This window comes from Peromyscus eremicus, chromosome 6 (assembly GCF_949786415.1).
Source record: "Peromyscus eremicus chromosome 6, PerEre_H2_v1, whole genome shotgun sequence".
Taxonomy (NCBI): Eukaryota; Metazoa; Chordata; class Mammalia; order Rodentia; family Cricetidae; genus Peromyscus; species Peromyscus eremicus.
This window is the reverse complement of record NC_081421.1, coordinates 101920991-101945307: the sequence shown is the minus strand read 5'-3', so window position 1 is coordinate 101945307 and position 24317 is coordinate 101920991. Positions and strand designations below refer to the sequence as shown.

The 24317-nt window shown below is 43.8% G+C and overlaps 1 protein-coding gene across 1 annotated transcript; it reads left to right on the top strand.

Annotated features, from left to right (window-relative positions):
* Positions 1–5442: 5442 nt before the first annotated feature.
* Rpl34 (ribosomal protein L34) lies at positions 5443–9103 on the top strand. Its single transcript, XM_059265016.1, has 5 exons — positions 5443–5498; positions 6706–6779; positions 6859–6958; positions 7232–7335; positions 8975–9103. The coding sequence occupies exons 2-5, from the start codon at positions 6715–6717 to the stop codon at positions 9057–9059; spliced, it is 354 nt and encodes a 117-aa protein (XP_059120999.1). The 5' UTR covers positions 5443–5498; positions 6706–6714; the 3' UTR covers positions 9060–9103.
* The last annotated feature ends 15214 nt before the right edge of the window (positions 9104–24317 follow it).

The following is a 24317-nucleotide window of genomic DNA, read 5'->3' as shown; positions in this document are numbered from 1 at the left end:
GATAATTCAGTTTTTGTTTTTTGTTTTTTGTTTTTTGTTTTTGAGACAGATATTCTCTGTGTAAAGGCCCTGGCTGTCCTGGAACTCGCTCTGTTGACCAGGCTGGCCTGGAATTGACAGAGATCCGCCTGGCTTTGCCTCCTAAGTACTGGGATTAAAGGCGTGCGCCGCCGCCGCTGCCGCCCCTGCCACCACCACCACCCGGCTATTTAAGTTCTTTTAATGAGAACCAGATAGAAAATGTGACAAGGGCTGATTGACAGGTTAGGCTCAATAATGCGGAGCGGTTGGAATGCTGCAAATTCAGACCCGAATTATTTTAGGGCATCTTCAGCCCCCTTAATGGCCATTTATTGCCCTTCTCTGTAACTGACCTATCATCTTTGTGACCACTGGGCAAACCCTCTGGAATGTACAAACAGACCCCCAGGATCCACCACCCAAAGGGCTAAAAATACTGTCAGGTAGCACGGGAGGCCCCTAAGTCTTTCCGACCTGCTGTAACCTGCCTGCCCAAGGCACCATGCAATGTATTAAAGAGTGTCTTATGGGTTTCTTAGTTCTGTTGCTATCAAAAGCTCTTGTAACTGCTGGTTCAATGGAATGTGAACATTTGCAGAACTCTAAATCCACGTTCTTGGGCCATGGGCACTCATATCCGGCTCCACGCCCAACCATCTCTTCTCCTCATATCCGGCTCCACGCCCAACCATCTCTTCTCCTTATGTCCGGCTCCACACCAAACCATCTCTTCTTCCTTTGAGGTGGAGGGCTGTTTCTTTCATCGCCATGCTCAATGTAAGTCTTTAAATGAAGACATGTCAAAGCAAGATCATCAAACTAATGACCTATTTTAAATGTTTATACCCAATATATTCATGTTTTCAATGCATAAAATGTAATGCGGTATTAGAATCGGTTACCCACAAACAACCACAGTTAATAAAATGCACAGTTCTGTGGTATGCTACAGATGCTGGGCCTGTAACGGTGCAAAAGGAAAAAGGTTCTCTAGGTTTTCAGACCTTCCAATCTCCCTATCTCAATGAAGATAAACACGGTCCTACTTAGAAATGACATAAAAAAAATTATATCTGAGCCTTGTTTCAAATAAAAGGCTCAGGTTTAAATGTTCCCTCCCACCTTGCCTTAATTGACTCCATCACAACCCAGTCATTCATTTAAAAATTAGCATAGGCCAGATTGACATCCTATGCCTTTTACTCTACCAGAGACAGGTAGAGTGTCATGAGTTAGAGGCTAACTTGATCTACATACATCTGTTCAGAGGAAGTCTATGTAGCAATGAGAATAAAAAATAAGCTAGGTAGTGGTGACACATGATTTTAATCCCAGCACTTGGAAGGCAGAGGCAGGCGGATCTCTGAGTTCAAGGCCAGCCTGGTCTATGGAGGGAGTTCCAGGATATCCAGGGCTACACAGAGAAACCCTGTCTGGAAAAACCAAGTAATAATAATAGTAATAATAATAATGAATCTTACAAGCATTAGGTTGAGCAAAAGAATTTAGGTGTCATCTATATAAAGTACAGAAATAAGAGAAATCACAACTGAGTTAGAGTCAGTATTGTGTTGTCTTTGGAGGAAGAGGCAGAGAATACATTTGGAGTGTTGATCATATTGTCTTGATGTGTGTGTTATATTTGAGAACTTTTATGTTATCAAGTCACATACTTATTACTCATTATAAACATTTAAAATTACTGCTTCTAAAGAATCTTAGAAAACAAGGCTGGAGAGATGGCTTAGCAGTTTAGAGCATTTGCTGCTCTTCCAGAGGACTGGGTTCAGTTCCCAGCATCCACGTGGTGGCTCACAACATCCCTGACTCCCATTCTAGGGAATTTGATGCCACCTGCTGGCCTTGTGGGAACCAAATCTGCAGACCGTACAGACATACATGCAGACCAAACACCCATACCCTTAAAATAAAATGGACCTAAAAAGGTTTTTTAAATCTTTGTATAAATTATTAGAAGTTATAAAGGAATTTAACAAGATGACTGAAAGTAAATATACAATCAATTACAATTCTAAATACAAGCAAAAAACTAGAATTAATAATGTAAAGGTACCATTTGAAATAAAGTTATTAATTATAGAGAGTTAATTAAATGTGGAATGGATAAAACAAAGACATTATGACCAATGAAACAGAATAGAAAGCCAGATCACAGACCAGTAGATGTAGGTAGCTTTGGTTGAAGACAGAGATTACATATTATATTGGCTGCAGTAAAAATACAGTAATTGAACTTGGAGACAGTTATACATGTTATCTTAATTAAGGTTTCTATTGCTGTGAAGAGACACCATGACCACGGAAACTCTTATAAAAGAAAAACATTTGATTGTGGTGGCTTACATTTTCAGAGGTTTAGTCCATTATCATCATGGTGTGACATGGTGGCATGCAGGCAGACATGTTGTTGGAGAAGTAGCCAAGTATTCTACATCTTCGCTTGCAGGCAATAGGAAGTGGTCTGTCTCATTGGGCATGCCTTGAGCATACATGAGACCTCAAAGCCCGCCTCCAAAGTAATGTACTTCCTCCAACAAGGCCACACTTACTCCAACAAAACCACACCTCCTAATAGTGCTACTCCCTTTGGGGGCCATTTTTCTTCAAACCACCTCAGGTGGAAAAAAATGATACCCCTAGTCACTCTATATAGAAATAACTCTAAATGAATCTGTGAATATGCTTTATTTTATTTTAAAGCGAGAGCTCAGGATGGCCTCAAATTCATGCTCCTCCTGCCTCAGGCTGCCAAATGCTATAATATAATTGTAGGCATGTGGCTCCATACTTGGCTTCCATGAGGCATTACATTATTGAAGATACAGGTCAAATACATGCTTATTGCTACACTATGAACAACAGCCAAGATATGAAAACAGCGTGAATTCCTCTCAACAGATGACTGGAGAAAGAAAATGTGATTGATACAGACACACACACACACACACACACACACACACACACACACACACGTTTTATTCAACTGTAATGAAGAATAAAGCTACAGTATTTGCAGGGACAAAATGGAACTGGAGATTATATTAAGCAACATAAGCCAGACTCAGAAAGACAAATATCGTAAGTTTTCTCTCACATGGCGTTAAAGGGAGGGGGCAGGAAAAGGTTATAAGGGGAAAAGAAAATATTGCATGTTTCCTTTCATATGCAGAATCTAGATGTAGGTGTGTGTGTGTGTGTGTGTGTGTGTGTGTGTGTGTGTGTGTGTGATGAAAGCATAAGGGGTAGGAAGGGGGCCAGCAAGAAGAGGGAGAGCAGGCGGGGTGGTGGTGGAGCACACCTTTAATCCCAGCACTTGGGAGGCAAAGACAGGCGGATCTCTGGTTTCGAGGCCAGCCTGGTCTACAGAGTGAGTTCAAGGACAGCCAGGGATACACAGAGAAACCCTGCCTCAAAAAAACAAAAAAACAAAAAACAAAAAAGAGGTGGGAGAGGAAGAAGGAGGGCAGTTAGAACAAAAATTAGCCAGGCACAGTGACATACATATGAAATAGCAGAACGGACCTATTATTTTGTATGCTAGCAAAAAATAATTTTTAAAAAAGGTATAAACAAAATTATCCAGAGATACATAGTCAACCAGTATTTCTAAATCATGTGAAATGGAGTGGGTTTTTAGTTTAAGGTAATTTGTCATACACAAACTGATGTCAAAACCAAAAATGAAGAGATGGTGACGAAGACGTAGGTGAGTTTTTGTTTGTTTGTTTTGTTTTGTTTTGTTTTCTTTGAGACAGGGTTTCCCTGTGTAGCCCTGGATTTCCTGGAACTCTGCTGTATAGACCAGGCTGCCTTTTGCTTCCTGAGTACTGGGATCAAAGGCACGTGACACCACTGCCCAGCATAGGTGACTATTTTAAAGAGGTTATGAATTTTTTTAAAAAAATAAGACACAAACTGCACAAATTCCAAGTGTTGAATTTGATTCCATTAAAATGAACTCTTATCAAAAGCCCTTAAAAATGACATTTAAAAAATGTTAAACCTCCAATGTCCACAGTCCAAACCAGAAAAGTATTTTAGATTCACCTTTTAGTTTTACGAAAATTATAAAAATAATATTCAGAGAAATTAGTGCCAAGACGAACAGAGACCTAAGCAAAGGGGATTAATAAAAGCAAATGAGGGTCTCTTGAGGATCTTACCAAGACTCCTGGATTTTCAAGCAAGACTAATCAATAAAAATGCAAATGCAGATTGAAAGAGAAGAAAACTCACACAGTAGGGTTAAGTATAACCTGGGGAAATCACAACAGCGAGACCATTTTCTACTGGGATGGAGGGGCGTGCATAGAACTGTATTAACAACGTGCACTGTATAATGTTGTAAGAGCGCCCATCTCCCACGGAACTCTGCCCCGCAAAGTCTCTCCAGAAATAAAGAGATAGGATCTCAGGAAATGTATTCATTCAATCATTCATTCAAAAACTATGCTTGTCTTTCTACTCCAGCCTTTATCTGATGCCTGCCACAGGGAAAGAAGGGGACTCCGGAGTTGGAAGAACCGAGACCACAGGCCAGAGAGCTATTTCAGAGCCAGGGGAAGGACTTAATCAGAACGGTTTACTAGTGTCTTGACAAAGATGGCAGTGATGTGGGACTCTTCTTTAATGCCCAAGGAAAGTGTTCATTGCCTTTGACAATATGATGAAAACTAAGGACGCATAATGTAAATGTTCACACAGACAATTGGAGGTTGCTGGCCCGCTCTGGTCCGCATCTTCATCTCGCAGACCAAACTTTGCCACCCAAGTAAAGCCTCACCCAAGTAAGAAGTAGCTGTCTGCGCTCAGTAATAAATTAACCACCCTTTACAGCGCACTTGCTCTTTGTGAGCCTTCTGTGTTAATTGCTGTAACTTCAGGATGCCTTTGATCATAGCACTGCAAGGGTGCGTAGTAACGTTCTCCTTTTAGAGACTTAGGGACTCGCCCAAAACGAGATAGCTAGTAATTAGCAAATGCTCGTTTCAAAGTCTGTAAGGTTTGCGCTCTGCCTAAATGACCTAAGGGTTGAAAACAAGAGGGGCCAGGTCACCTTATGGGCTGTCAGTAGAAATTTAAACCCAGGTCTAACCACCCTAGCGCCCGTGGTTTTTGTTTTTTTTTTTTTAGTGGCGTGGAGAGGGCTCCTCTGTCATTGACTTTTGCTCCCACAGCTGCGCTCCACCGGGTTTTTCGCGTGACGTTCCTGCGCGTGGCTCGAGAACGTGTCGCCTACGGAAGCCTCACTACAAACCCGAAGCTCCGCGAGTTCCCGTCTACGCAGGTCCGGGCGTCCGCTTCCGTACAACATGGCGGCGCACAATCGGACACGCCTCTTCCCACGCCCAACCCCCCCCCCCCGCCTCTGACATACTTCCTGTCCTGCGCAGTCCTACTTGACCCTTGAACTCGCCCGCCCTTTCCTTTTCCTCTTCCGGGGACGGTGCTTAGAGGTATGGTGGCTTGTTTCTGCTCTGCGTTTGCCCTGTTTACGATCCGCAGCCATCCGGGGAGCTGGGCGGGCGGGACGCCTTAGGGGACAGTGCTGCAGCTGGCGTGAGGGTGAGGGGCGAGGAGGGGAGTGTGGCGGCCGGGTCCTCGGCTCGTCGCTTCGGGAAGCCCCCGGTCTCTGCAGCGCTGCCGGAGCGGAGGGTAGCCCGGCGGCTCGGGTCGTGGTGGTAAAGCGCGCAGCGACCGCGACGGGGGAGCCCTCGGGTGGGGACCGCAGCCTCCGGTTGCCCCGCTGTGGACGTCTGTCTGTCCTGATGGCGAATAGCGAGCGAGACGTGATAGCAGGGATGGTGGCGGAGTGTGCCTTGGTGATGGAGACACGGATCAGATGGTGGCGGCTTAGGTTGTTGTTACACCGGTCACCGGTGTGGGTTCAGGTGCCCGGCAGCTGGGGTCCCTTTAAATAAGGTGGGTAAGGTCTGGAAGGCAGGTTAGCGTGGCTGCGCTTGGCTGGCCTGTGCTTCTGTTACTTGGGAGTAGCTCACTTGAAAGCCAAGTTGCATGGGCCGTGTGTGTGTGTGTGTGTGTGTGTGAAGCTCGTGTGTAGATCGCTTGTCCAGCAAGTTCAGGATCTGGGTTCCAAACGCATTGCCGCTGCCGGTTGGAGGGTTGTTTACATGCTGTGAACGGCACGAAAACGGGGCCTGTTAATAGATCTACGTCTCGGGGATGCCGCTTTGGACAACATCTAGGTCCTAAACGGATACCTTACCAGGTGCCAGCCAGCGCCATGGGGGATGAGACAGTTTATGTCTTCATCCTGTTGGTAGCTGTATAAACTAGGGGGAAATACTGTCCTAGAAGAGGCCAGCTGTTGGCATTGCTGAGGATTCACCTCGACGGCCTCACCTGTTCTCAGTTTTTAAATGGGTGTTTCTCCGGCTTTCCTGGTGAGTATTTTGTCTAGACGCCAAACAAAACAGGCTCCTTGAGGAATGAGCCTATGGTCAGGATTTAACCAGTTCCATACTTGACTACCAGTAGTCTACTACCAGTTATCTCTAAATGCAAATAGTTTTTAAATGTGGAATTCTTTAGAATGCATAAATGTATGCAAGTATGTAAGATGCATTATGTGATGATGCTGTGAAATGTGATTTATGTTTACAGTGAAAAGATGATTTTTTTTTTTTTAAATTTTAATTTTAGGCACTCAGAATGGTCCAGCGTTTGACATACCGTCGTAGGCTTTCCTACAACACAGCCTCTAACAAGACTAGGCTGTAAGTATTTTCTTTCAAATTTAAAATTTAAAACATTGCCACCTCCTGACACTGAGCTGCTCACACCCTCCCTTCCTAGGTCTCGAACCCCTGGCAACAGGATTGTTTACCTTTATACCAAGAAGGTTGGAAAAGCACCTAAATCGGCATGTGGTGTGTGCCCAGGCAGGCTTCGAGGGGTGAGTACCCTTTGAGAGTTGAATGTGCCGATGGGGAATTGACTGAAGGCAGCTGACTACTAAGATAGGCGATTGGGAATTGTTAAATATCCGGGATCCACATCTGCCAAGAACATAGATCATTTTCTTAAATACCCAGTGTGAGAAATGGCTGAAATCCGGAAAGCAGAAGGCTTTTCCTTCTGTAGCCTGGTTTCCCATTTGCAGTTCTACTAGGAAATGCCTGTTTTTACTTAAGCTTCGCGAGGTGATTGCAGTCTGTTCGTTATACAGGTTCGTGCTGTGAGACCGAAAGTCCTTATGAGGTTGTCTAAGACCAAGAAGCATGTCAGCAGGGCCTATGGTGGGTCCATGTGTGCCAAGTGTGTCCGTGACAGGTGAGTGAGGTGCCAGACACTGTTTCTTTTGTGCTGTGTGCCAGCGTTAACAAGTCTTCCCTTGACAGCTAATGGGTAGGTGTTGTACAAATCACTGATACTCGTATCATGTCTGGATTTGGGGGGTATCTTTCACATAGCTTTGGTTTTGAGAGAAAAGACAGGAAAGAAACGGTGAATTAGTATTTGGTAGTGGGCTGCTGGGGAGGAGACTGTTTAGAAGGTATAGGAACCTTAGTCTTAGGATATAGGAACAGGTAAATTTGAAGCAGAGCTGAGAATCATTTAGTTAACCAGAAACGGACTCCAGCAGAGTAAGTGGTGAAGTCGTTTGTGTAACAAGATGAGGGGTTTTACAGGGAAGAGGAAATGTGCTTGCCTTACCCCCTAAGGCCAACTTGGAGGGGGTTTGGCAGGGAGGGGCTAAATCTTTTGGATGTTACAGAGAATTGTCAGGGTGGTGTAGTGATAATTGCAGAGCAACGGCTAACATTCACATGCACCTGGATGAGTTTTCTGGGTTGGTTTTTGGTGAAGAAACCAGCACTTAGGTTTAAGTTGAGATGACTAGAAAGGGTCAGTGCCTAGAGTATCTGTGGGAAGGACAGAGAGAGTTGGTGAGCAGGGGATTTGGAGGTGGATGCAGTTTGGACTCTGGTTTATTTGGGTAGTTTTTACAAAATGCTCTAGCCAAGTGTTTAGATAAATTTTTTTTTTTTACAATCTACCTGCCCTGTTTTTGGAAGTAGTTCATTAGGAAGTAAGGCCTAGTACATTAATACAAACACAGGGCAAATATTCTGTGAAACAGGTGAACAGAACTTTATATAAGGTTTAAAAGATAAAATTCATGTAGTTGAAGAAACTGGGGTGGCATTTGAGGCTGAGCCTGAATGATACAAACAGAAAGGATAGTCCAGACTCTGAGAAGTAATGGGGCGGGGGTGAGGGGACTAGAGGAATTGTATGGTGGGTATAGTTGATTCATGGCCTACAGAATCTAGGTTTGGGCCCATCTGCTAAAATGGTGTCCTTGACTCTTTCTTTGCCCCTGAGATCTAGTTTTTAGCAGCTAGCTGGTTTTTAAGGAAAACATGTCCTGGATCCAGGTGTAGGAAATATATTTCCAAGAAGTTGTCTTAACTGATAGTCCTGTCATCTTTGGGTATTCATTGTCTTTGTGAGGTTTCCATTGCTTGATAACACCATGACCAAAGGCAACTTGGGGAGGGTTTATTTCATCTTACACTTCAGGTAGCAGTCCCATCGCAGAGGGAAATCGGGGCAGGGGCTGAAGCAGAGGCCATGGAAGAGTGCTGTTTACTGGCTTGTCTCTGTGACTTCTCAGCCTGCCACCTCATAGCACTGCCCCAAACATTTTCTTGATTGAGGTTCCCTCTTCCCATAGGAGTAGCTTGTGTTCGAGTTGACAAAAACTAGCCAGCACAACCTATTTTATTTAGTTATCATGAAGCAGGCAAGACTGCTTAGAATTGGAGAATTGCCATCCGTAAATGTTGGTTCATGTACTCTCACAAGCTGTGGATGTTGGTACATTTTTCAGGCTCTTGTTTCACTCCATCTTATAATGATAACTTTCCTGTGTTAAATGATAATTGAAGTTTGTTTTTCTTCCTAGGATCAAGCGGGCTTTCCTTATTGAGGAGCAGAAAATTGTTGTGAAGGTGTTGAAGGCACAAGCACAGAGTCAGAAAGCGAAATAAATATGCAGCTTTTTTAAATAATAAAGGTCAAGGCTTGGTCTGTGGTTCTGTTACCTGTGATTTGTTTAGTAGTTAAGGACTAATAGATAATGGGTTGCTTTCTCGTAGGGAAGCAATAGCTGGATGTCATGGTTACTAGAATCTTGGGTAGTTACTCTGATTGGGAGTGGCTTGAGAATGGTCCCTGTCTTAATGCCACTTAAGCCATTTCATAATATCTCCCTTACACCACCAAACCAGAGACTCTAGCTTCAGGCTATGGAATGACATCTTTTAAAACTATTTAAATCCTCTTTTTTAAAGGGACTTGGAACACCCACTTCTATGAAAACCCTGAATGATACTCAGATTTCGGGTTTTTGTTGGATTTATAGTTCAGGTTGGGACATTAAAATATGGGCTTTATTTTGGGTTGTTAATGCTGGTTTGAACAAGTTTTCTGAGGCTCTTTAATGCTGAGAGAGCTAGCATGGGTCCAAGAGCCATATAAATCCCATTTATATTTCCTGATGTATTTCTTTTGTGTCGCCTCTTGACCCAGATTTAGCCATTACCTCATTAGCTAGTGCTGAAACATGTCTACAGAGGTTTTTGAGCAGTTGCTGTTGAGGAGTTACTTAGTTCCCAGCACCCTCCTGGTAACTCCTAACTGCATCTGGGGTTCCAGTGACTGTCACCCTCTTCTGGCTTCCATTGGCATTGCATGCATTTGCTGCAATTAGAAACAACACTCTTGCAAATGCCTTTAATCCTAGCACATGGGAGGCAGAGGCAGGTGGATCTGAGTTTGAGGACTGCCAGGGCTGTGCAAGGAAACCCTATCTGAACCAACCCCCTCCCTCAAAAAAAAATTCATGGATTTTTATTGATTATTTTGTTTTTCAGTTGAAATATGTAACTTCCCTCCAGCTCCTTCTCAAATTGATAACCTGTAAATAAAAGATACTTTTGGTTGTTAAAGGCAGGGCTGGAAAGATGGCTCAGCAATTAAGAGCACTTGTTACTCTTGCAGAGGACCTGGGTTCTGTTTCAGTTATCTACATGGTGTCCATATATGTAGGTAAACACTCCTACACAAAAATCTTGAGACATAGTCTAGCTGTATAGCTCAGGCTAACTTGAACTTGGGGTTCCTGTGTGAACAGGACCCCTTAAAACCTCCCCAGTACTGAGAGTCTAGGTGTGTACCCTTGTGTTTGGCTAGGTAAAGTTAATTGGCAGTTTGCAAAATGCTAATAGGATCCCAGAAAGTGGCTAAGCTGGCATTTGAACATTGAGTTTAAGTAAGGTGCCAACACTTGTTGAAAACTCCCACTGTTTGCCCTGCAGCCTTCATGCTCACCTCAAATGATGGGAACATAGATACTGTTGCTGGAGTATTGGAAGGTGGTATCTTAAATGTACCAGGCGGTGGTGGCGCATGCCTTTAATCCCAGCATGCAGTAAGCAGAGCCAGGCGGATCTCTGCGTTCGAGGCCAGCCTGGTCTACAGAGTGAGATCCAGGATAGGCATCAAAACTACAGAAAAAAAAACAAAAAAATGTGGTCAACTGGATACACATTACCTTTGTTCCAGCACTCAGGAGAGAATTGTGAGTTAGGACAGCCGGAGTTACATTACAAGACCTGTCTCAAACTGGGTTTGGGGGAAGGCTGGATCTGGGTGCCTTGATGAATGATAGCAGAGGGATTATTACTCCCACTGTCCTGGACAACTGAGATCCATCAGATGCCCCAAGTACCACTTCTGAGAGTTAACTAGCTAGGACAGCACAGTTATCTTACGTCATAATAACATTTTTCATGGTTTGAGAATTGGCTCAGAAAATAATCTGAGAAGCCTTGGCACCTGTAAAAGAATATGATGTCTGTAGCCCCAGTTGTGGAAGTGGGAGGGCGTGTATAACTAGTAGAGAGATTGGCCGGCCAGCGTAGCCAAAACAGGCTCCACATTTAGTAAGTGACCGGACAGCAATGGAGGATGACAGTATTGAAAGTACACACAAGGTAATTCAAATGGGAATCTAATCGCAGAGCCTTGGCCTCAGCTTAACTCCTCTTGACAGGTTAGTGAGTTGTACCGCACAAAGCGCTTTGTAGTCCTGTGGTGTTGGCATTAGAAACCTAACAGCACTTTGTAATGTTTAAATTGATAATTTGTTAATAGATCTACAGGCTAGTTTTTGAAGATCGAGGCCCAGAGTTCATAAACACCAGAAGGGAAAGCTCCAGTTTGCCAACTCTTTTTTTTTTAATTTTTTTTTAATTTTTTTTTTATTTTAAGATTTATTTATTATGTATACAGTGTTCTGTCTGCATGTGTCCCTACAGGCCAGAAGAGGGCACCAGATCTCATTATAGATGGTTGTGAGCCACCATGTGGGTGCTGGGAATTGAACTCAGGACCTCTGGAAGAACAGCCAGTGTTCTTAACCTCTGAGCCATCTCTCCAGCCCCAGTTTGCCAACTCTTACAAGTTCTTGCTGTCCAGGGATGTAGTGGGTAGCCATTCCAGCTTTGTTCTGGAAGTTCCAACCCCCATTGAGACTTCGGCAACTGTCACGCCTACAAGGCGGGGCCAAGGGAGGCGCCTGGGGACCCGAGATCCGGATCGGCGAACGCTCGCTTGGTTCCAGGACGCTGGATGGTGGAGGTAGACAGAGGAGAGCTCCAGAGAACACCGCTGGACTGCGATACACCTTCCCCAGACCCCGCGACCTACCTATCCCTTAATTTGTAAGTTACGCCATTAAATAAATCTCCTTTTAACTACGTGGAGTGGCCTAAATAATTTCACCAATATCTGGCGTAACTTACAAATTAAGGGATAGGTAGGTCGCGGGGTCTGGGGAAGGTGTATCGCAGTCCAGCGGTGTTCTCTGGAGCTCTCCTCTGTCTACCTCCACCATCCAGCGTCCTGGAACCAAGCGAGCGTTCGCCGATCCGGATCTCGGGTCCCCAGGCGCCTCCCTTGGCCCCGCCTTGTAGGCGTGACAGTTGCCGAAGTCTCAATGGGGGTTGGAACTTCCAGAACAAAGCTGGAATGGCTACCCACTACACAGGCCCAACTAGTCCATGTTAGGTTGAGAAACTTGACCAAACACAGGCTTTTCTAAAATGCATTTTATTTTTAATGATAAATGGATGGGGGTATGTACATGTATGTTTAGTGCCCTCAGAGGCCAGACGCATCGGCGCTACACAGGTGATGGGTGCTGGGAATCAACTGAGCAGTACCAATTCTGAACCTAGTGGATCCTGTCAACATTTCAGCCAAATAAATGGGTTAACAGCTTTGAGAATGCTGCTTACTGTATTAAAACTCATACTTTACAAGCGATTCACGTAAGCTTTTCTAAATTAAACGTATTTATACTTATCTTCAAAATCTTTGTAGACAATTTGGAAAGTATAGAAACATCTTTTTTTTTTTTTTTTTTTTTTTCAAGACAAGGTTTCTCTGTGTAACAGTCCTGACTGTCCTGGAACTCACTTTGTAGACCAGGCTAGCCTCAAACTCACTGAGATCCACCTGCCTCTGCCTCCCAAGTGCTGAGATTAAAGATGCGCCACTATGCCCCCAGCTCTGGGAAAAACAACATATTCTTTCACTACTTAGAATATTAATAGTGGATATTTTCCCTTTTTCTATTCTGTTTGTAAGGCAAAACGATAATGAAAAATTAAAAGCATAGTACTGTGTACATTTCCAGTTCTTTTCCACACACAACCCCCTGAGATAACTTTTTGAAATGCATGTTAGTGTCTTGGTATGGCCATAATTTAAATACTGCTTTCTTGAAAATTCAAGCTAGTTCCAGTTTTCTCTTTTAAAATCTGAATTTTCATACATATTTGGCTTTCCCACTTGAAATACCGAAATGATACTGTGGTGTAAATGTGGTCCCAGCTGTCCAATCACCCAAGAGGATTCTGTAACTGCTGTTTCAACTATCCAAGTCACCCAAGAGGATTCTGTAACTGCTGTTTCAATTTTCTCCGGGGTGGGGGGGTGGGGAATCAAGTTTTTATTGAATCCAGTTTTGTGTGTGACAAAGTCGTCTTGACAGGCCCCTAAAAGGACATGTGAATGTAGTCAGTGGTTTTCTTTTTTAAAGTCTAGTATTTCTCCTTCCATTGAATCGCTTATAAATTCCATCAGAAGGTTGAGGGGGTCTTTTACCCTTAAAAGCAGAAAAATCTCCATATGTTTAAGCAAATCAAGTTTGTTTTCAGCAGCTAAATATTAATAACATACCATTTTTCAGCCTAATGATTAGCTTGAAAACAACTACCTGCAAACTGCGTTTTCCAACTGAAGTCACGGTCTCTGGGTTAAGATGGTGCTTAGTTCCAAATGTTGGTTTTTCTCTAGTGTACGTTACTTAGTCATTATATAATTATTGGCATCACCGCTACCTCTTCTTGGCTTGGGAAAGCAGTTGTGTGCATCTCTGCAGCACTGAAATGGCAGTGTGAGTATGTAGACCTAGACAACGGCACCCTCCACAGCCCTTTTCCCTGGAGAGCTGCGTGGTGAGCATGGCACCCCCCACAGTTTACACAGGACGCACTGGGATGCTCTGTTTATTTGGTACTTATTTGATAAAGAGGTGCACTTTTAGAAGTTGTAATTAGTTATTAATAACTTGATTCTGTAAATCTCTAGGTTTAATTTTTTATGTTTTTTTTTGGGGGGGGGTTGTTTTGTTGAGACAGGATGTCACTATGTAGCTCTGGCTATCATCAAACTCAATATGTAGACCAGGCTGGCCTCAAAGTCACAGAGGTCCTCCTGCATCTGCCTCCCAAGTGCTGGAATTAAAGGTGTGCACCACCACACCTGGCTAGTTTTGAAAAATCCTAAATCATTTGTTGAATCCAGTTCTGTATGTGTACATGTAGGAGACAATATAAATCTCAGAGTTCTCTTTAAACAATGAAAATTGTTTATTCAGTGTAGTGAATGTGTTGTAAATCAGGAATAGAAAAGTTCACCTTGTCTTCATGAGTTTTATTTCTTATTTGGTTTGGGCTACTGGAACAAGTTACCGTATACTGGGCAATTTAAACAACAAACACTTACTTCTCAAAGTAAGGCTAAGAAGTCCAGGGTGGTGGTAGATCAGCATCTAGCAACGCCTTCTTCCTGGTTGGTTACTACTGGCCATCTTTTTGCCTTATCCATTTCTAAAGTCACAGGCTCATCTCATCATGAATGACCCATTTTCTCCCCAGTGCCCCAGATCCTATGACCATCCCTTTGGAAGTCTATTGAACATACACATGTTGAGGACGCAGATACTTCAGCCTAGAATGCTTCCCGAGTTAAGATTTACAATCCTGAATAAAAAAATGTTTCTGCTCTTCTCAAATCCCAGCTGCCAATCATTAGCAGGCTTTCTTATGTTAGTCTGGTAAACATGAAGGATTGTACAAAGATTCCCTCCTATGTAACTGACTTCAGTGTGCTCTTATTCATTCATCTAGCTGGTGCTTCAAATATGCTAAGTGCTGTAAGGTAAATACTAGTACGGTAGCTAGTAAACCCTGTTAAGTGTGTGGATCTCTCTCTCTCTCTCTCTCTCTCTCTCTCTCACACACACACACACACACACACACACACACACACACAGAGAGAGAGAGAGAGAGAGAGAGAGAGAGAGAGAGAGAGAGAGAGAGAGAGAGAAATGAAGGGAAAGCCCTGATTAAGAAAGTTTGGGCTGGAAAGATGGTTCAGTGATTAAGAACACTGGCTGCTCTTCCAGAGGTTCTGAGTTCAATTCCCAGCAACCACATGGTGGCTCACAACCATCTGTAATGAGATCTGGCACACAGGCAGAACACTGTATACATAATAAATAAATAAATCTTTTTTTTAAAAAAGGAGTTTAATGGACAGTTAAACCAGGCTTTTCTGAGGGAATGATACATAGGCTCTAGGCAAGGATAAGTGGTCCCTAGCTAACTAGTAAGCAGAACATCCCAGACAAAGGAACTGACCTAGGCAAATACCAGGAGCCAAGAAACAGCTTGCATAAAGATAGTTAATTCAGTGCAATGCTATCCTTTCTGTGTTTACAACCCTCGAGCCTGAAATGTGTGAACATTGCCAGTTACTAAGAGGGAGCATGCCTGTCACCATATAGATTTTAATAAAGGGCCACATCTGTAATGTAGTTTTTTCCATCCCAAAGAAGATCAATGAAAGAAAGGCTTTCTATACTGCCTATTTCAGCGAGGACAAAAACTCTTTTGCTACGTTAGGGAATATTTAAATTACAAAAAGCCCTAGGTAATTTACACAGTGGCCTACTATACTGTTAAGGAGGGAAAGGATCAAATGTATTGACTGAAGTCCCCTGACACTCATCCGGCTTCTGTATTCCTTGGCCTGCACAAACAGCCCGAGGGCTCTGCTCTCTTAACTCGCTTTAGGCTTGGAAATAAGCTTACAGCTTGACATGCCCAAAGAACAAATGGTCTTGAGGAAAATTCAGATATTTCCTTCACCTGAGTGTTAGTCGTACAAAAACTAGGGCATATGGTGTCTGTCATACTTTTCAGCTCTTCCGCCGTAGAGTGAAAGTAGCCGTAGACAATGCACAAATGAGTGGGCATAGCTGTATTCCAGTACATCTTTATTAGCAAAAAACGTGTCCGATTTGGCCCAGAAGTCACAGTTTGTGAACTCCATACTCTCTGTGATCCAACTTCTAGGCACAGCTACTATCTGACTACGACTGCATGATTAATTTCAGCAAATTGTTGCCCTCTTAGAGCTCATCGGCCCGTGGACAGTAGGACAATGAAAGGACTTCTTGCTCTCAGCCTGCTTAACTTTTCCGTAGTCTGTTAGAGTACCACATCACTAACGCAGGTGTGTAGTGCAATGGCCAGTCCTTCCTTTTGCCTGCATACTCTCACAACGTTTTTGAAAAGTGTTTCGACCCTGGCAGATGTTTAGATTGCCCTCTAAAACTTCTCATTAGGATTTTAAATCGTGGGCTGGGGAGATGGCTCAGTGGTTAAGAGCAATGGCTGCTCTTCCAGAGGACTCGGGTTCGATTCCCAGCACCTACATGGCAGCTCACAGCTGTCTGTGACTCCAGTTCCAGGGGATCCTCACACAGACATACATGCAGGCAATGCACATTGTAGTGGTCTGAAAGAAAACGGCCCCCAAAGGGAGTGGCACTATCAGGAGGTGTGGCTTTGTTGGAGAAAGTGTGTCATTGGGAGGGTGGGCTCTGAGGTCTCTTTTGCTCAAGCTTCCTTCACTGACTGTTGTTAGTTGACTTCTGTTGCCTGCAAGATGTAGCACTCTCAGCTCCAGCACCACATCTGCCTGCCTATCCCCCATCATGATGATAATGAACTGAACCTCTGGAACTTAGTGAGCCACTCCAATTAAATGTTTTCTTTATGAGTTGCCATGGTCATGATGTATCTTCACAGCAATGAAAACCCTAAGACACACTTAAAAATCTAAAAAAAAAAAAAAAAACCCAAAAAACTGGACAGTGGTGGCACATGCCTTTAATCTCAGCACTTGGGAGGCAGAGGCAAGTGATCTCTGTGAGTTCATGACCAGCCTGGTCTACAGAGTGAGATCCAGGACAGGCTACAAAGCTACACAGAGAAATCCTGTTTCGAAACCCCTCTCCCCCCACCTGCCAAAAAAAAAAATCTTAAAAAAAAGAATTTTAATTCTTTGCACAGAATGTCATTTCCAGCAGAGTAAATGTTTGAATAATTTTAAAGTAAATCATTCCACCAACCTTTTAATGGATTGAATAAGGCTACATAGTATCTAATTTTTTTGTTTGTTTGTTTGTTTGTTTTTTCCAGCCAGGGTTTCTCTGTGTAGCCCTGGCTGTCCTGGAACTCACACTGTCAGGCTGACCTCACACTCACAGAGATCTACTTCCTGGCCACAGTGGCTGTTTTTAAAAGACAGAAATGGACAGCTGTGTGTTATTCCCTTTTCCAGACACACCACTGCGGTATTCCCCCCATAGAATGTTAGCTGGCATGACTGCATGTTGGAAGTCCCTTCCTCATCAGCAATTTTCACAGATGTGGGCATAAGAGCCACAGTCTGTCCGCCCTGCTCCCATGGACAGAGAAAGGGATCACTGCTTCCAAACTGGATTCTCTTTGTTTCGATCTCAAAGAACTCCTCAGAATGACCCATTTCTTTGCCATGTGAGATGGTACAATGGTGGGGATATTAAATGAAAATGATCATAATCCCTCCACCATTCTACATCTCCTCTGAGTTTAGAGGATCCTCATTGTGGGCCAGGATAGCCTGCCGGAGCGCCTGATGCTTCTCTTCTGCGTCGGACAGGGAGAGACAAGCTAGCAACTTTTTCTTCCGCTGCAATCATTCAGAAACTACAAACGCTTGTGGATGTGAAGGATCAGCAACACAGACAAAACCCTCCTTGGCAGGGACTTCATTCTGTTGAGGATTGACAATGAAAAGTGGGGTGAATAAAGTGCGTGCCACAACCACAACGGAGATGTGCATGGAGAAAGATAAAGCGGCCAAAGGACACGGAACAAAAGGTGCGAATCCAGAGCTGCCCTGAGTGGGTCAAGCTGCTGGGTGGGAGTGAGGAGCCACAGTTCTAGAGAGCGTGGGAGCAGGGTGGTGCCACAGGGCTGACGTGGGGAGAGAAAGCAGTAAAGACGAGCTTACGGAGCTCCTAGGGTGCTGGACTGTATTGGTCCTTAGGGTTCCCTGTTAGGATCTATGTGGCCATCAGTTCTGGTCAAGAGAACCTCTCCTCTGGTCCCCATGCTTTAGAGGACATGGCTCTAGTTTTCTCCTGGAGACAGTTTATCCTATAATCAGAGTCCAGGATACCCCAGGTTGCTGTGTATTCCCTGTCTAGACATGACCCCAGAAATTCCTGCCCTGGGCTCTCCCCAAACCCATTTATGGTGTATCCCTCTTCTCTGGAGTGTTACTCAAGAGAGGATCTTGTTGATGTACTCACCTGAAGTCTGCCTGTGGGCATTTGAGGGAGGTAGGAAGGAGTATGGGTGTGTGCTGAACTACCCACACATCTGCAAATGAGGCCCTTCAAGGTAGAAACAGCCAGAGGTCTGGGAAAATCCAGGCTAGACAGGGAACAAGCTGTATCTGTAATGCCCATGTTTGAAAAATGAAATCTAAAGAGTTCTAGGAATCTAATGTCAGACCCACCTTCAACACCTATTCCAAGTGGCAAGCTAGAACATGTCTTTCGGAACCATTCATTGGCATGATTTCTATGATTTCTGTAAATGTGTGACATAAAGTGTTGTCCTGTATTTCCTTGCTCTGGGTCCTGCAGATGTCAAGGCAGTTCTGGGTTTCTGGCTCCTCAGTGGATGGAAAGCCATGGGAGCTGCCTAGCCTGAAAGCAGCTGTGCTCATCCTGGATGCAAAAGTATTCATGGACGGCCCTCAGACTGTGCGTCGTCTCCAGTCAATTCACCGCGGGCCATCAGATGGCTTTGTGGCTTCCTTTCTTCTGTAAAATGGAAGAAAAGTGGAACAGTTGTAAAAGATGGGACGGGAAGAAGAATTAACATGCTGTCTTCTTGGGGGAAATCAGTTTTCAGAAACCCTTTGTGGAATTTAAAACCGATCATCCTCCATGGTCCCTTGGGCTATCTTTGGGTAACCTTGCAAAGAAAGTGGGTAACCCACCTGAAGAGCTCAGCTGGGATGGAGAGAGTGTTTAGTGGAAGCTCAGAGGCCTGGAATACAGTGTTGGCTCAGCCACGGTTTCTGTCTCCTTGGGTAAGCCGCTTGTCCTGGGAGTTTGGAGTAGTGACTTCCACAGGCTCCCATTTGTGCCTCCATTGATACATGTTACTGACCTGGTGGTGAACTGCGCATCTGCTGTGCTTCAAGCACCATAAGGGGCTCAAGTGTTGACACGATGGCACCAGTGCCCCCTGGGAGTTCAGGTCTAGCTCGTGGTAGATTTGCTTAGCCAATGGTTCCAGCCAGGGGAGCACCTGCGCCACATCAGGGAAATTTGCTGGACACTTATGGAATGTACAGGTCAGTCCTGCTAACCAAATTGTCCCGAGTCCATGACTTTTCAGCATCCAATTAGCTTTTTATGTGTGTTGTTTATTATCCAGGCCTTGGTAGACTCCATGTAAATAAAGGCACACAAAGCATTTTCAGAATGGTTTTAATAAATACCTAAATTTCTAAGAATGCAACCACTATGTAAAACTAGGGAAGATTATATTTTTCTTCTAAACATTAATCTGGAGAAATCTAACATGTGGGGAAAAGGTAATAGTCCATAAAACTTTGATCTCTTGCCAGGTAATCTGAGATTCTCAGAAGTAAAAAAAAATAAATAAATAAAAATGTAAGTGTGTGGGTAAACTTGCTGATTTACATTTTAAAAAATTCTTTGGTGCTAGATATTGTTTGCACAAAATCTGATTAATGATAAATTTGTTTGTAGCGTAATACAAAAGTCTATCATGTTTTGCCAAGAGCATCGTGACTCCTGAGTTCCTTGCTTTTTTACAAGTTTGTGAACCTCTACGGTTGGCGGTTGGAAAACATCAAAGGGTTTTAAGCCCATTAAGACTTAGAAAGCTCCTTTGATGACTTGAAGTACTCACGTTCATTCACTCAGCAAACACTGTGCGCTGTGTGTGCTCAGCACTGTGTTGACACTACTGCTGAGGAGGACTTCGGAAGGCACCCGTGTCTCCTAGGTCCCAGGTCCCTATAGAGAGAGCTCTGTGTCCACGCACTCGGGTACGGGGCACGGTGCGGAGCGTGCATGGGAAGGTGCCGGTCTCTCCTAGGTCCCAGGTCCCTATAATGCTCTGCGTCCATACACTTGGGTACGGGCATGGTGCAGTACGTATAGCACAGGCTCCCTTTGCTTGCTCATATGGCCTTGAGAAGTCACTTCAAGTTTGTGTTTTTTGAAAATCCTAAATTAAAATACATTTTTTTCCAAGGTTGTCGTAAGAATAGACATACCTGCCACTTAGTTGGCAATTAATACATGTTACTTCTGGTTCCCTTTCCATCTCTCTTTAAAAACCTAAACTCAGAACACACCCACCTTTAAACATGTGTGAGTTATGAGCCAATGTGTTTCCTTAAGGACTATTTCTATTTGTAGTTTATAATTCCCAGTGGTGGGGAGGAAGCCTAGACTCCGCTGGAGGAAAGAAGAGCAGGTGAGACCGGGAAACCAATCTGTTCAAAGCTGGGCACCGCCTGTTCATAGAGACCCGGGCCACAGAAAGAGTGGACGAGCATGCAGGAACATGCCTGCTTCAGTGTAAACATCAGGGGTGTGAGGTGGCCCGGTGGTTAGAGCACCCACACAGTCAGTGTGACACTAACAGTGTCTGTAATTCCAGTTTCAGGGGATAGGATGCCCTTTTCCAGACTCCATGGTACATGTACACATATAGGCAAAACACTCAAATGAAAAGAAATGGAGCCGGGCGGTGGTGGCACATGACTTTAATCCCAGCACTTGGGAGGCAGAAGCAGGCAGATGTCTGTCAGTTCGAGGCCAATCTGGGCTACAGAGCGAGTTCCAGGACAGGCTCCAAAGCTACACAGAGAAACCTTGTCTCGAAAAACCAAAAAAAAAAAAAAAAAAAAAAAAAGGAAATAAATAAATCTTTAAAAACAGAAATCAGGGTTCCAAGTTCAGGAGGCCCACCACCTGAACTCCCCTTTGCCATTTCATAAATCTGAGCTTGACCATGTCGTCCAGTTTTACACTTGGGATACTGACTTTAGGAAATTTCTGGGGAGACTATTCCTTAAGGGATGGTTGAACAAATAGCCCGACCCAAACAAGATACATCTATATCATCCCATCTAAGCCTCAGGGAGGAGGGGATGGAAACAAGACAGCGTGAAAGAAAGCAGGGAGGGAGGGAGGGAGGGAGGGAGGAAGGGAGGGAGGGAGGGAAAGAGTCAGAAGATGGGGAGAGGGGCTGTGAAAAGCTGTCTGTGTGGCATAATACAGCCATTGCAATCCTGATGCCACAGCAGGTGAGCCGCCTTCCTGCACAAGCCTGGGCCGCCACTAGTCCTGGAGGGCCTTATGGAGGCCTTTCCCTCCCTGCTGAACTATCAGCTATTGGTGGATTCTGGAGGAGGGAGTCCTTGCCTTCAACCATGTATTCACAGGTGAGCCCACCAGGCACCCTTGGACAGTTCCTAACCCATGGTCCACCCTGGTTAAATAAACTCCGTGGTCACAACACAAAACAAACGACGCAAATGTGAAAAGGGGACTTGTAGGGAAGAGCAACTGACTGGTGGGAGGGAGAGCAGAGAAGCTCCAGTGTGAGGGTAGCCAGAATGTATTACATACACATGATGTTGTCAAAGAACAAATTTAATAAACATCATACTTCAAAGAAAATCAGACTCCAAGATGGGTGTGCTGGCACACCCTTTTAATCCTAGCACTCGGGAGGCAGAGATAGGCAGATCTCTGAGTTCAAGGTGAGCCAGGGCTACACAGAGAAACCCTGTCTCGAAAAATCAAAAAACTAAAATAAAAAAAGAACAAAAAATCAGGGGGCTGGAGAGAGATGGCTCAGTGGTAAGAGCACTGGCTGCTCTTCCAGAGGACCTGGGTTCAATTCCCAGCACCCACATGACAGCTCATAACTGTCTGTAACTCTGATTCCAGGGGATCTGAAACATTCAGAGCAATGCTCATAAAATAAAGTTAAATAATTAAAAAAAATCAGACTCCTAAGCTCAAGTAAAGACCCCTCTCAGTCAGAATCTCTAAAAATTGGACCCCAAACCTACATTTAAACACATTCTCATCAACCTACATCTTGGACTGTCATTTCACAAAGATGGGAGTAAGTATAACTGTTTGATGGATAAGATTTTCATCACTCATAGATGATTCTGAATAAATCTCTTAGCTTCTCTCTGTCTCGGCCACCTGACCTATAAATATGGAGAAGCTAATGTGGATTTCGGTGAAATGGCTTCTGCTGTCCATGCCTGAATCTGTGTGGTCAGTACTCTGTGTCTCAGCCACCTGACCTATAAACATGGAGAAGCTAATGCTGATTTCGGTGAAATGGCTTCTGCTCTCCATGCCTGAATCTGTGTGGTCAGTTCTCTCTGAATGATGAAAGGAAAGTGACTGTGTTGGAAATAAGCAAAAAGTCAACTGATGCCATCCAAAATGTTTTGTGTCTTTGTGAGGAATTGTGGGCGTGCGCACATACACACACACACACACACACACACACACACACACACACACACACAGAGAGAGGTTGAAGTGCCAAGCTGCATTTGATTAGTTCTGGGCAGAAGTGCATTACGGCATCTGAAAACCACAACTGGAGGCATCTATTCTGATGGACCTAATGTTCTGCGTCTTTCCTTTCAACTGAACTTGAGGGAAAGTACTTTGATATAATGTACATCTGGAAATATTTTACAGCATTCTTAAAAAGTTAGATATTTCATTTAATATATATAAAACATACTTTTTCTTTTCAATGCTCCTGAGTAAAGCCAAATCAGTGCCTTAAAGGGTCCTTCATCATTTCAGCCTGAATATTTTTGTTTTGTTTCTTTCTGTGTTGTTAAAGAGACCTCAGTGTGTTTGGAAGGGCTGGCTGACAGCCCTGGAGACAGGGTCTTTGCTCGAGGCTTCTGGCCATCCGCAGCATCAGCAGCTGCTCAGATGTACTCCAAATTCTTACCTCTGGGAAGATCATTTCTGGAGGTGAGAAGGCGCTTTGATTTCCCAGCATCTCTGAAAGGTGTTGATGAGAATAGCAGGGTTATGCCCACCGCCCATTTGCAAGGACTCTTTAGTTCTGAGGCCACTGCCATATTTCACATGTGCATTGAAATTGCAATCTGGGTGTTAGTTCAAATTCTTTGCAAAGATTAAAGTCTGTTCATTTAGATGCTATTCCTAACCTTGGGGTAAAGTATGCCTTGGAAAGACAGTGCTCAGTCAAAAGAATCCATTCCTGGTGGTCACGTTGAAAGAGAGAGAATAGAGAGAGGGACAGACGATGGGAGATGGTGTTCATTGTTCAGGTTTCTATCCTGGAGTTTAATGACTTTTGAAAAACACTTACTAATGTGTGTCTGTGCATGTCTGTGTATGTGTGCAGGCCTGTGAGCACATGCATGCCACAGCAGACACATGGATGTCGGAAGGCAACTTGTGGGAGTCGGCTCTCTCCTTCCACCATGTGGGTTCCTGCGTATTAATTAAAAGGTGTATTGTATTAAAAGATTCATAGAATTAGTCTTTGTAAAAATATTCAGTTGGCCAAAATTGGCCAAACCCATTTTTTAAAATTTTATATTTTATAAAATTTTATAAGTATATATGATTTTCAAGGCAACTAGATATATAAAAAAATCCTTGGTTTGATATTTTATTCATCTGAAAATGATGCTTTCAGGAGATTTTTCTTTCATCTTTAAAGGAGTAAACCATTTGCATTTTAAAGATATGCTTGAGTGCCCCCAGGAAGCAGCCTTTTCTATTTATGTTACATTTAATTGCACTTATTTGATCATAGCATCGAGGCAAGTTTTTAAAAAATAAGTTTGCCTTCTTATTATGCTAATCTCAAGGTACCAAAAATACATTTTGGCCAGAGTTGAACGATGCATAACAGTCCTAGAAAAGAGAAAGCCTGCCCCACTGTGGCTACAGAAAGGAATTACAAGTGGGACGTTCAAACAGTTATTTGAATTACACCAGCTTTGCAGGAAAGATTTTAATTCAAATGTATGTAGTTATTTTTCTACCAAAATGGTTATGTGTTTGTGTTTATGTATGCATATATTTAAATCTAGACTCTGAATTCTATGTAGCAATACAACCCTCTTTTGACACTCCCTCCCAGCAGCCAAGTGACACTGAAAACAAGCTCAGCCGTGTACTCCAGCAGTTCCCTTTCTCTGTTGAGCACTTCAGAACTCGAATGTTCATGAGGCACAAAGGAAGGCCTCAGCCGCGTTCGGCCATGTCAGTACCAGCCTTTTGACCATGCTTATAGGTTAGAAACTGTGCATCTGAAGAGTAAGTTAACATCTACTCCAGAGACTGATTGGATGCCTTAGATAAGACGACACAGCAGTTCCTATGCACAGTGGACGTAAATATTGGTTGCCTAATAACTGATTTTTCTGCTCTTTCTTTTTCTAAGCCGGGTGTCTGTGGTAGCACACGTCTGGAATCT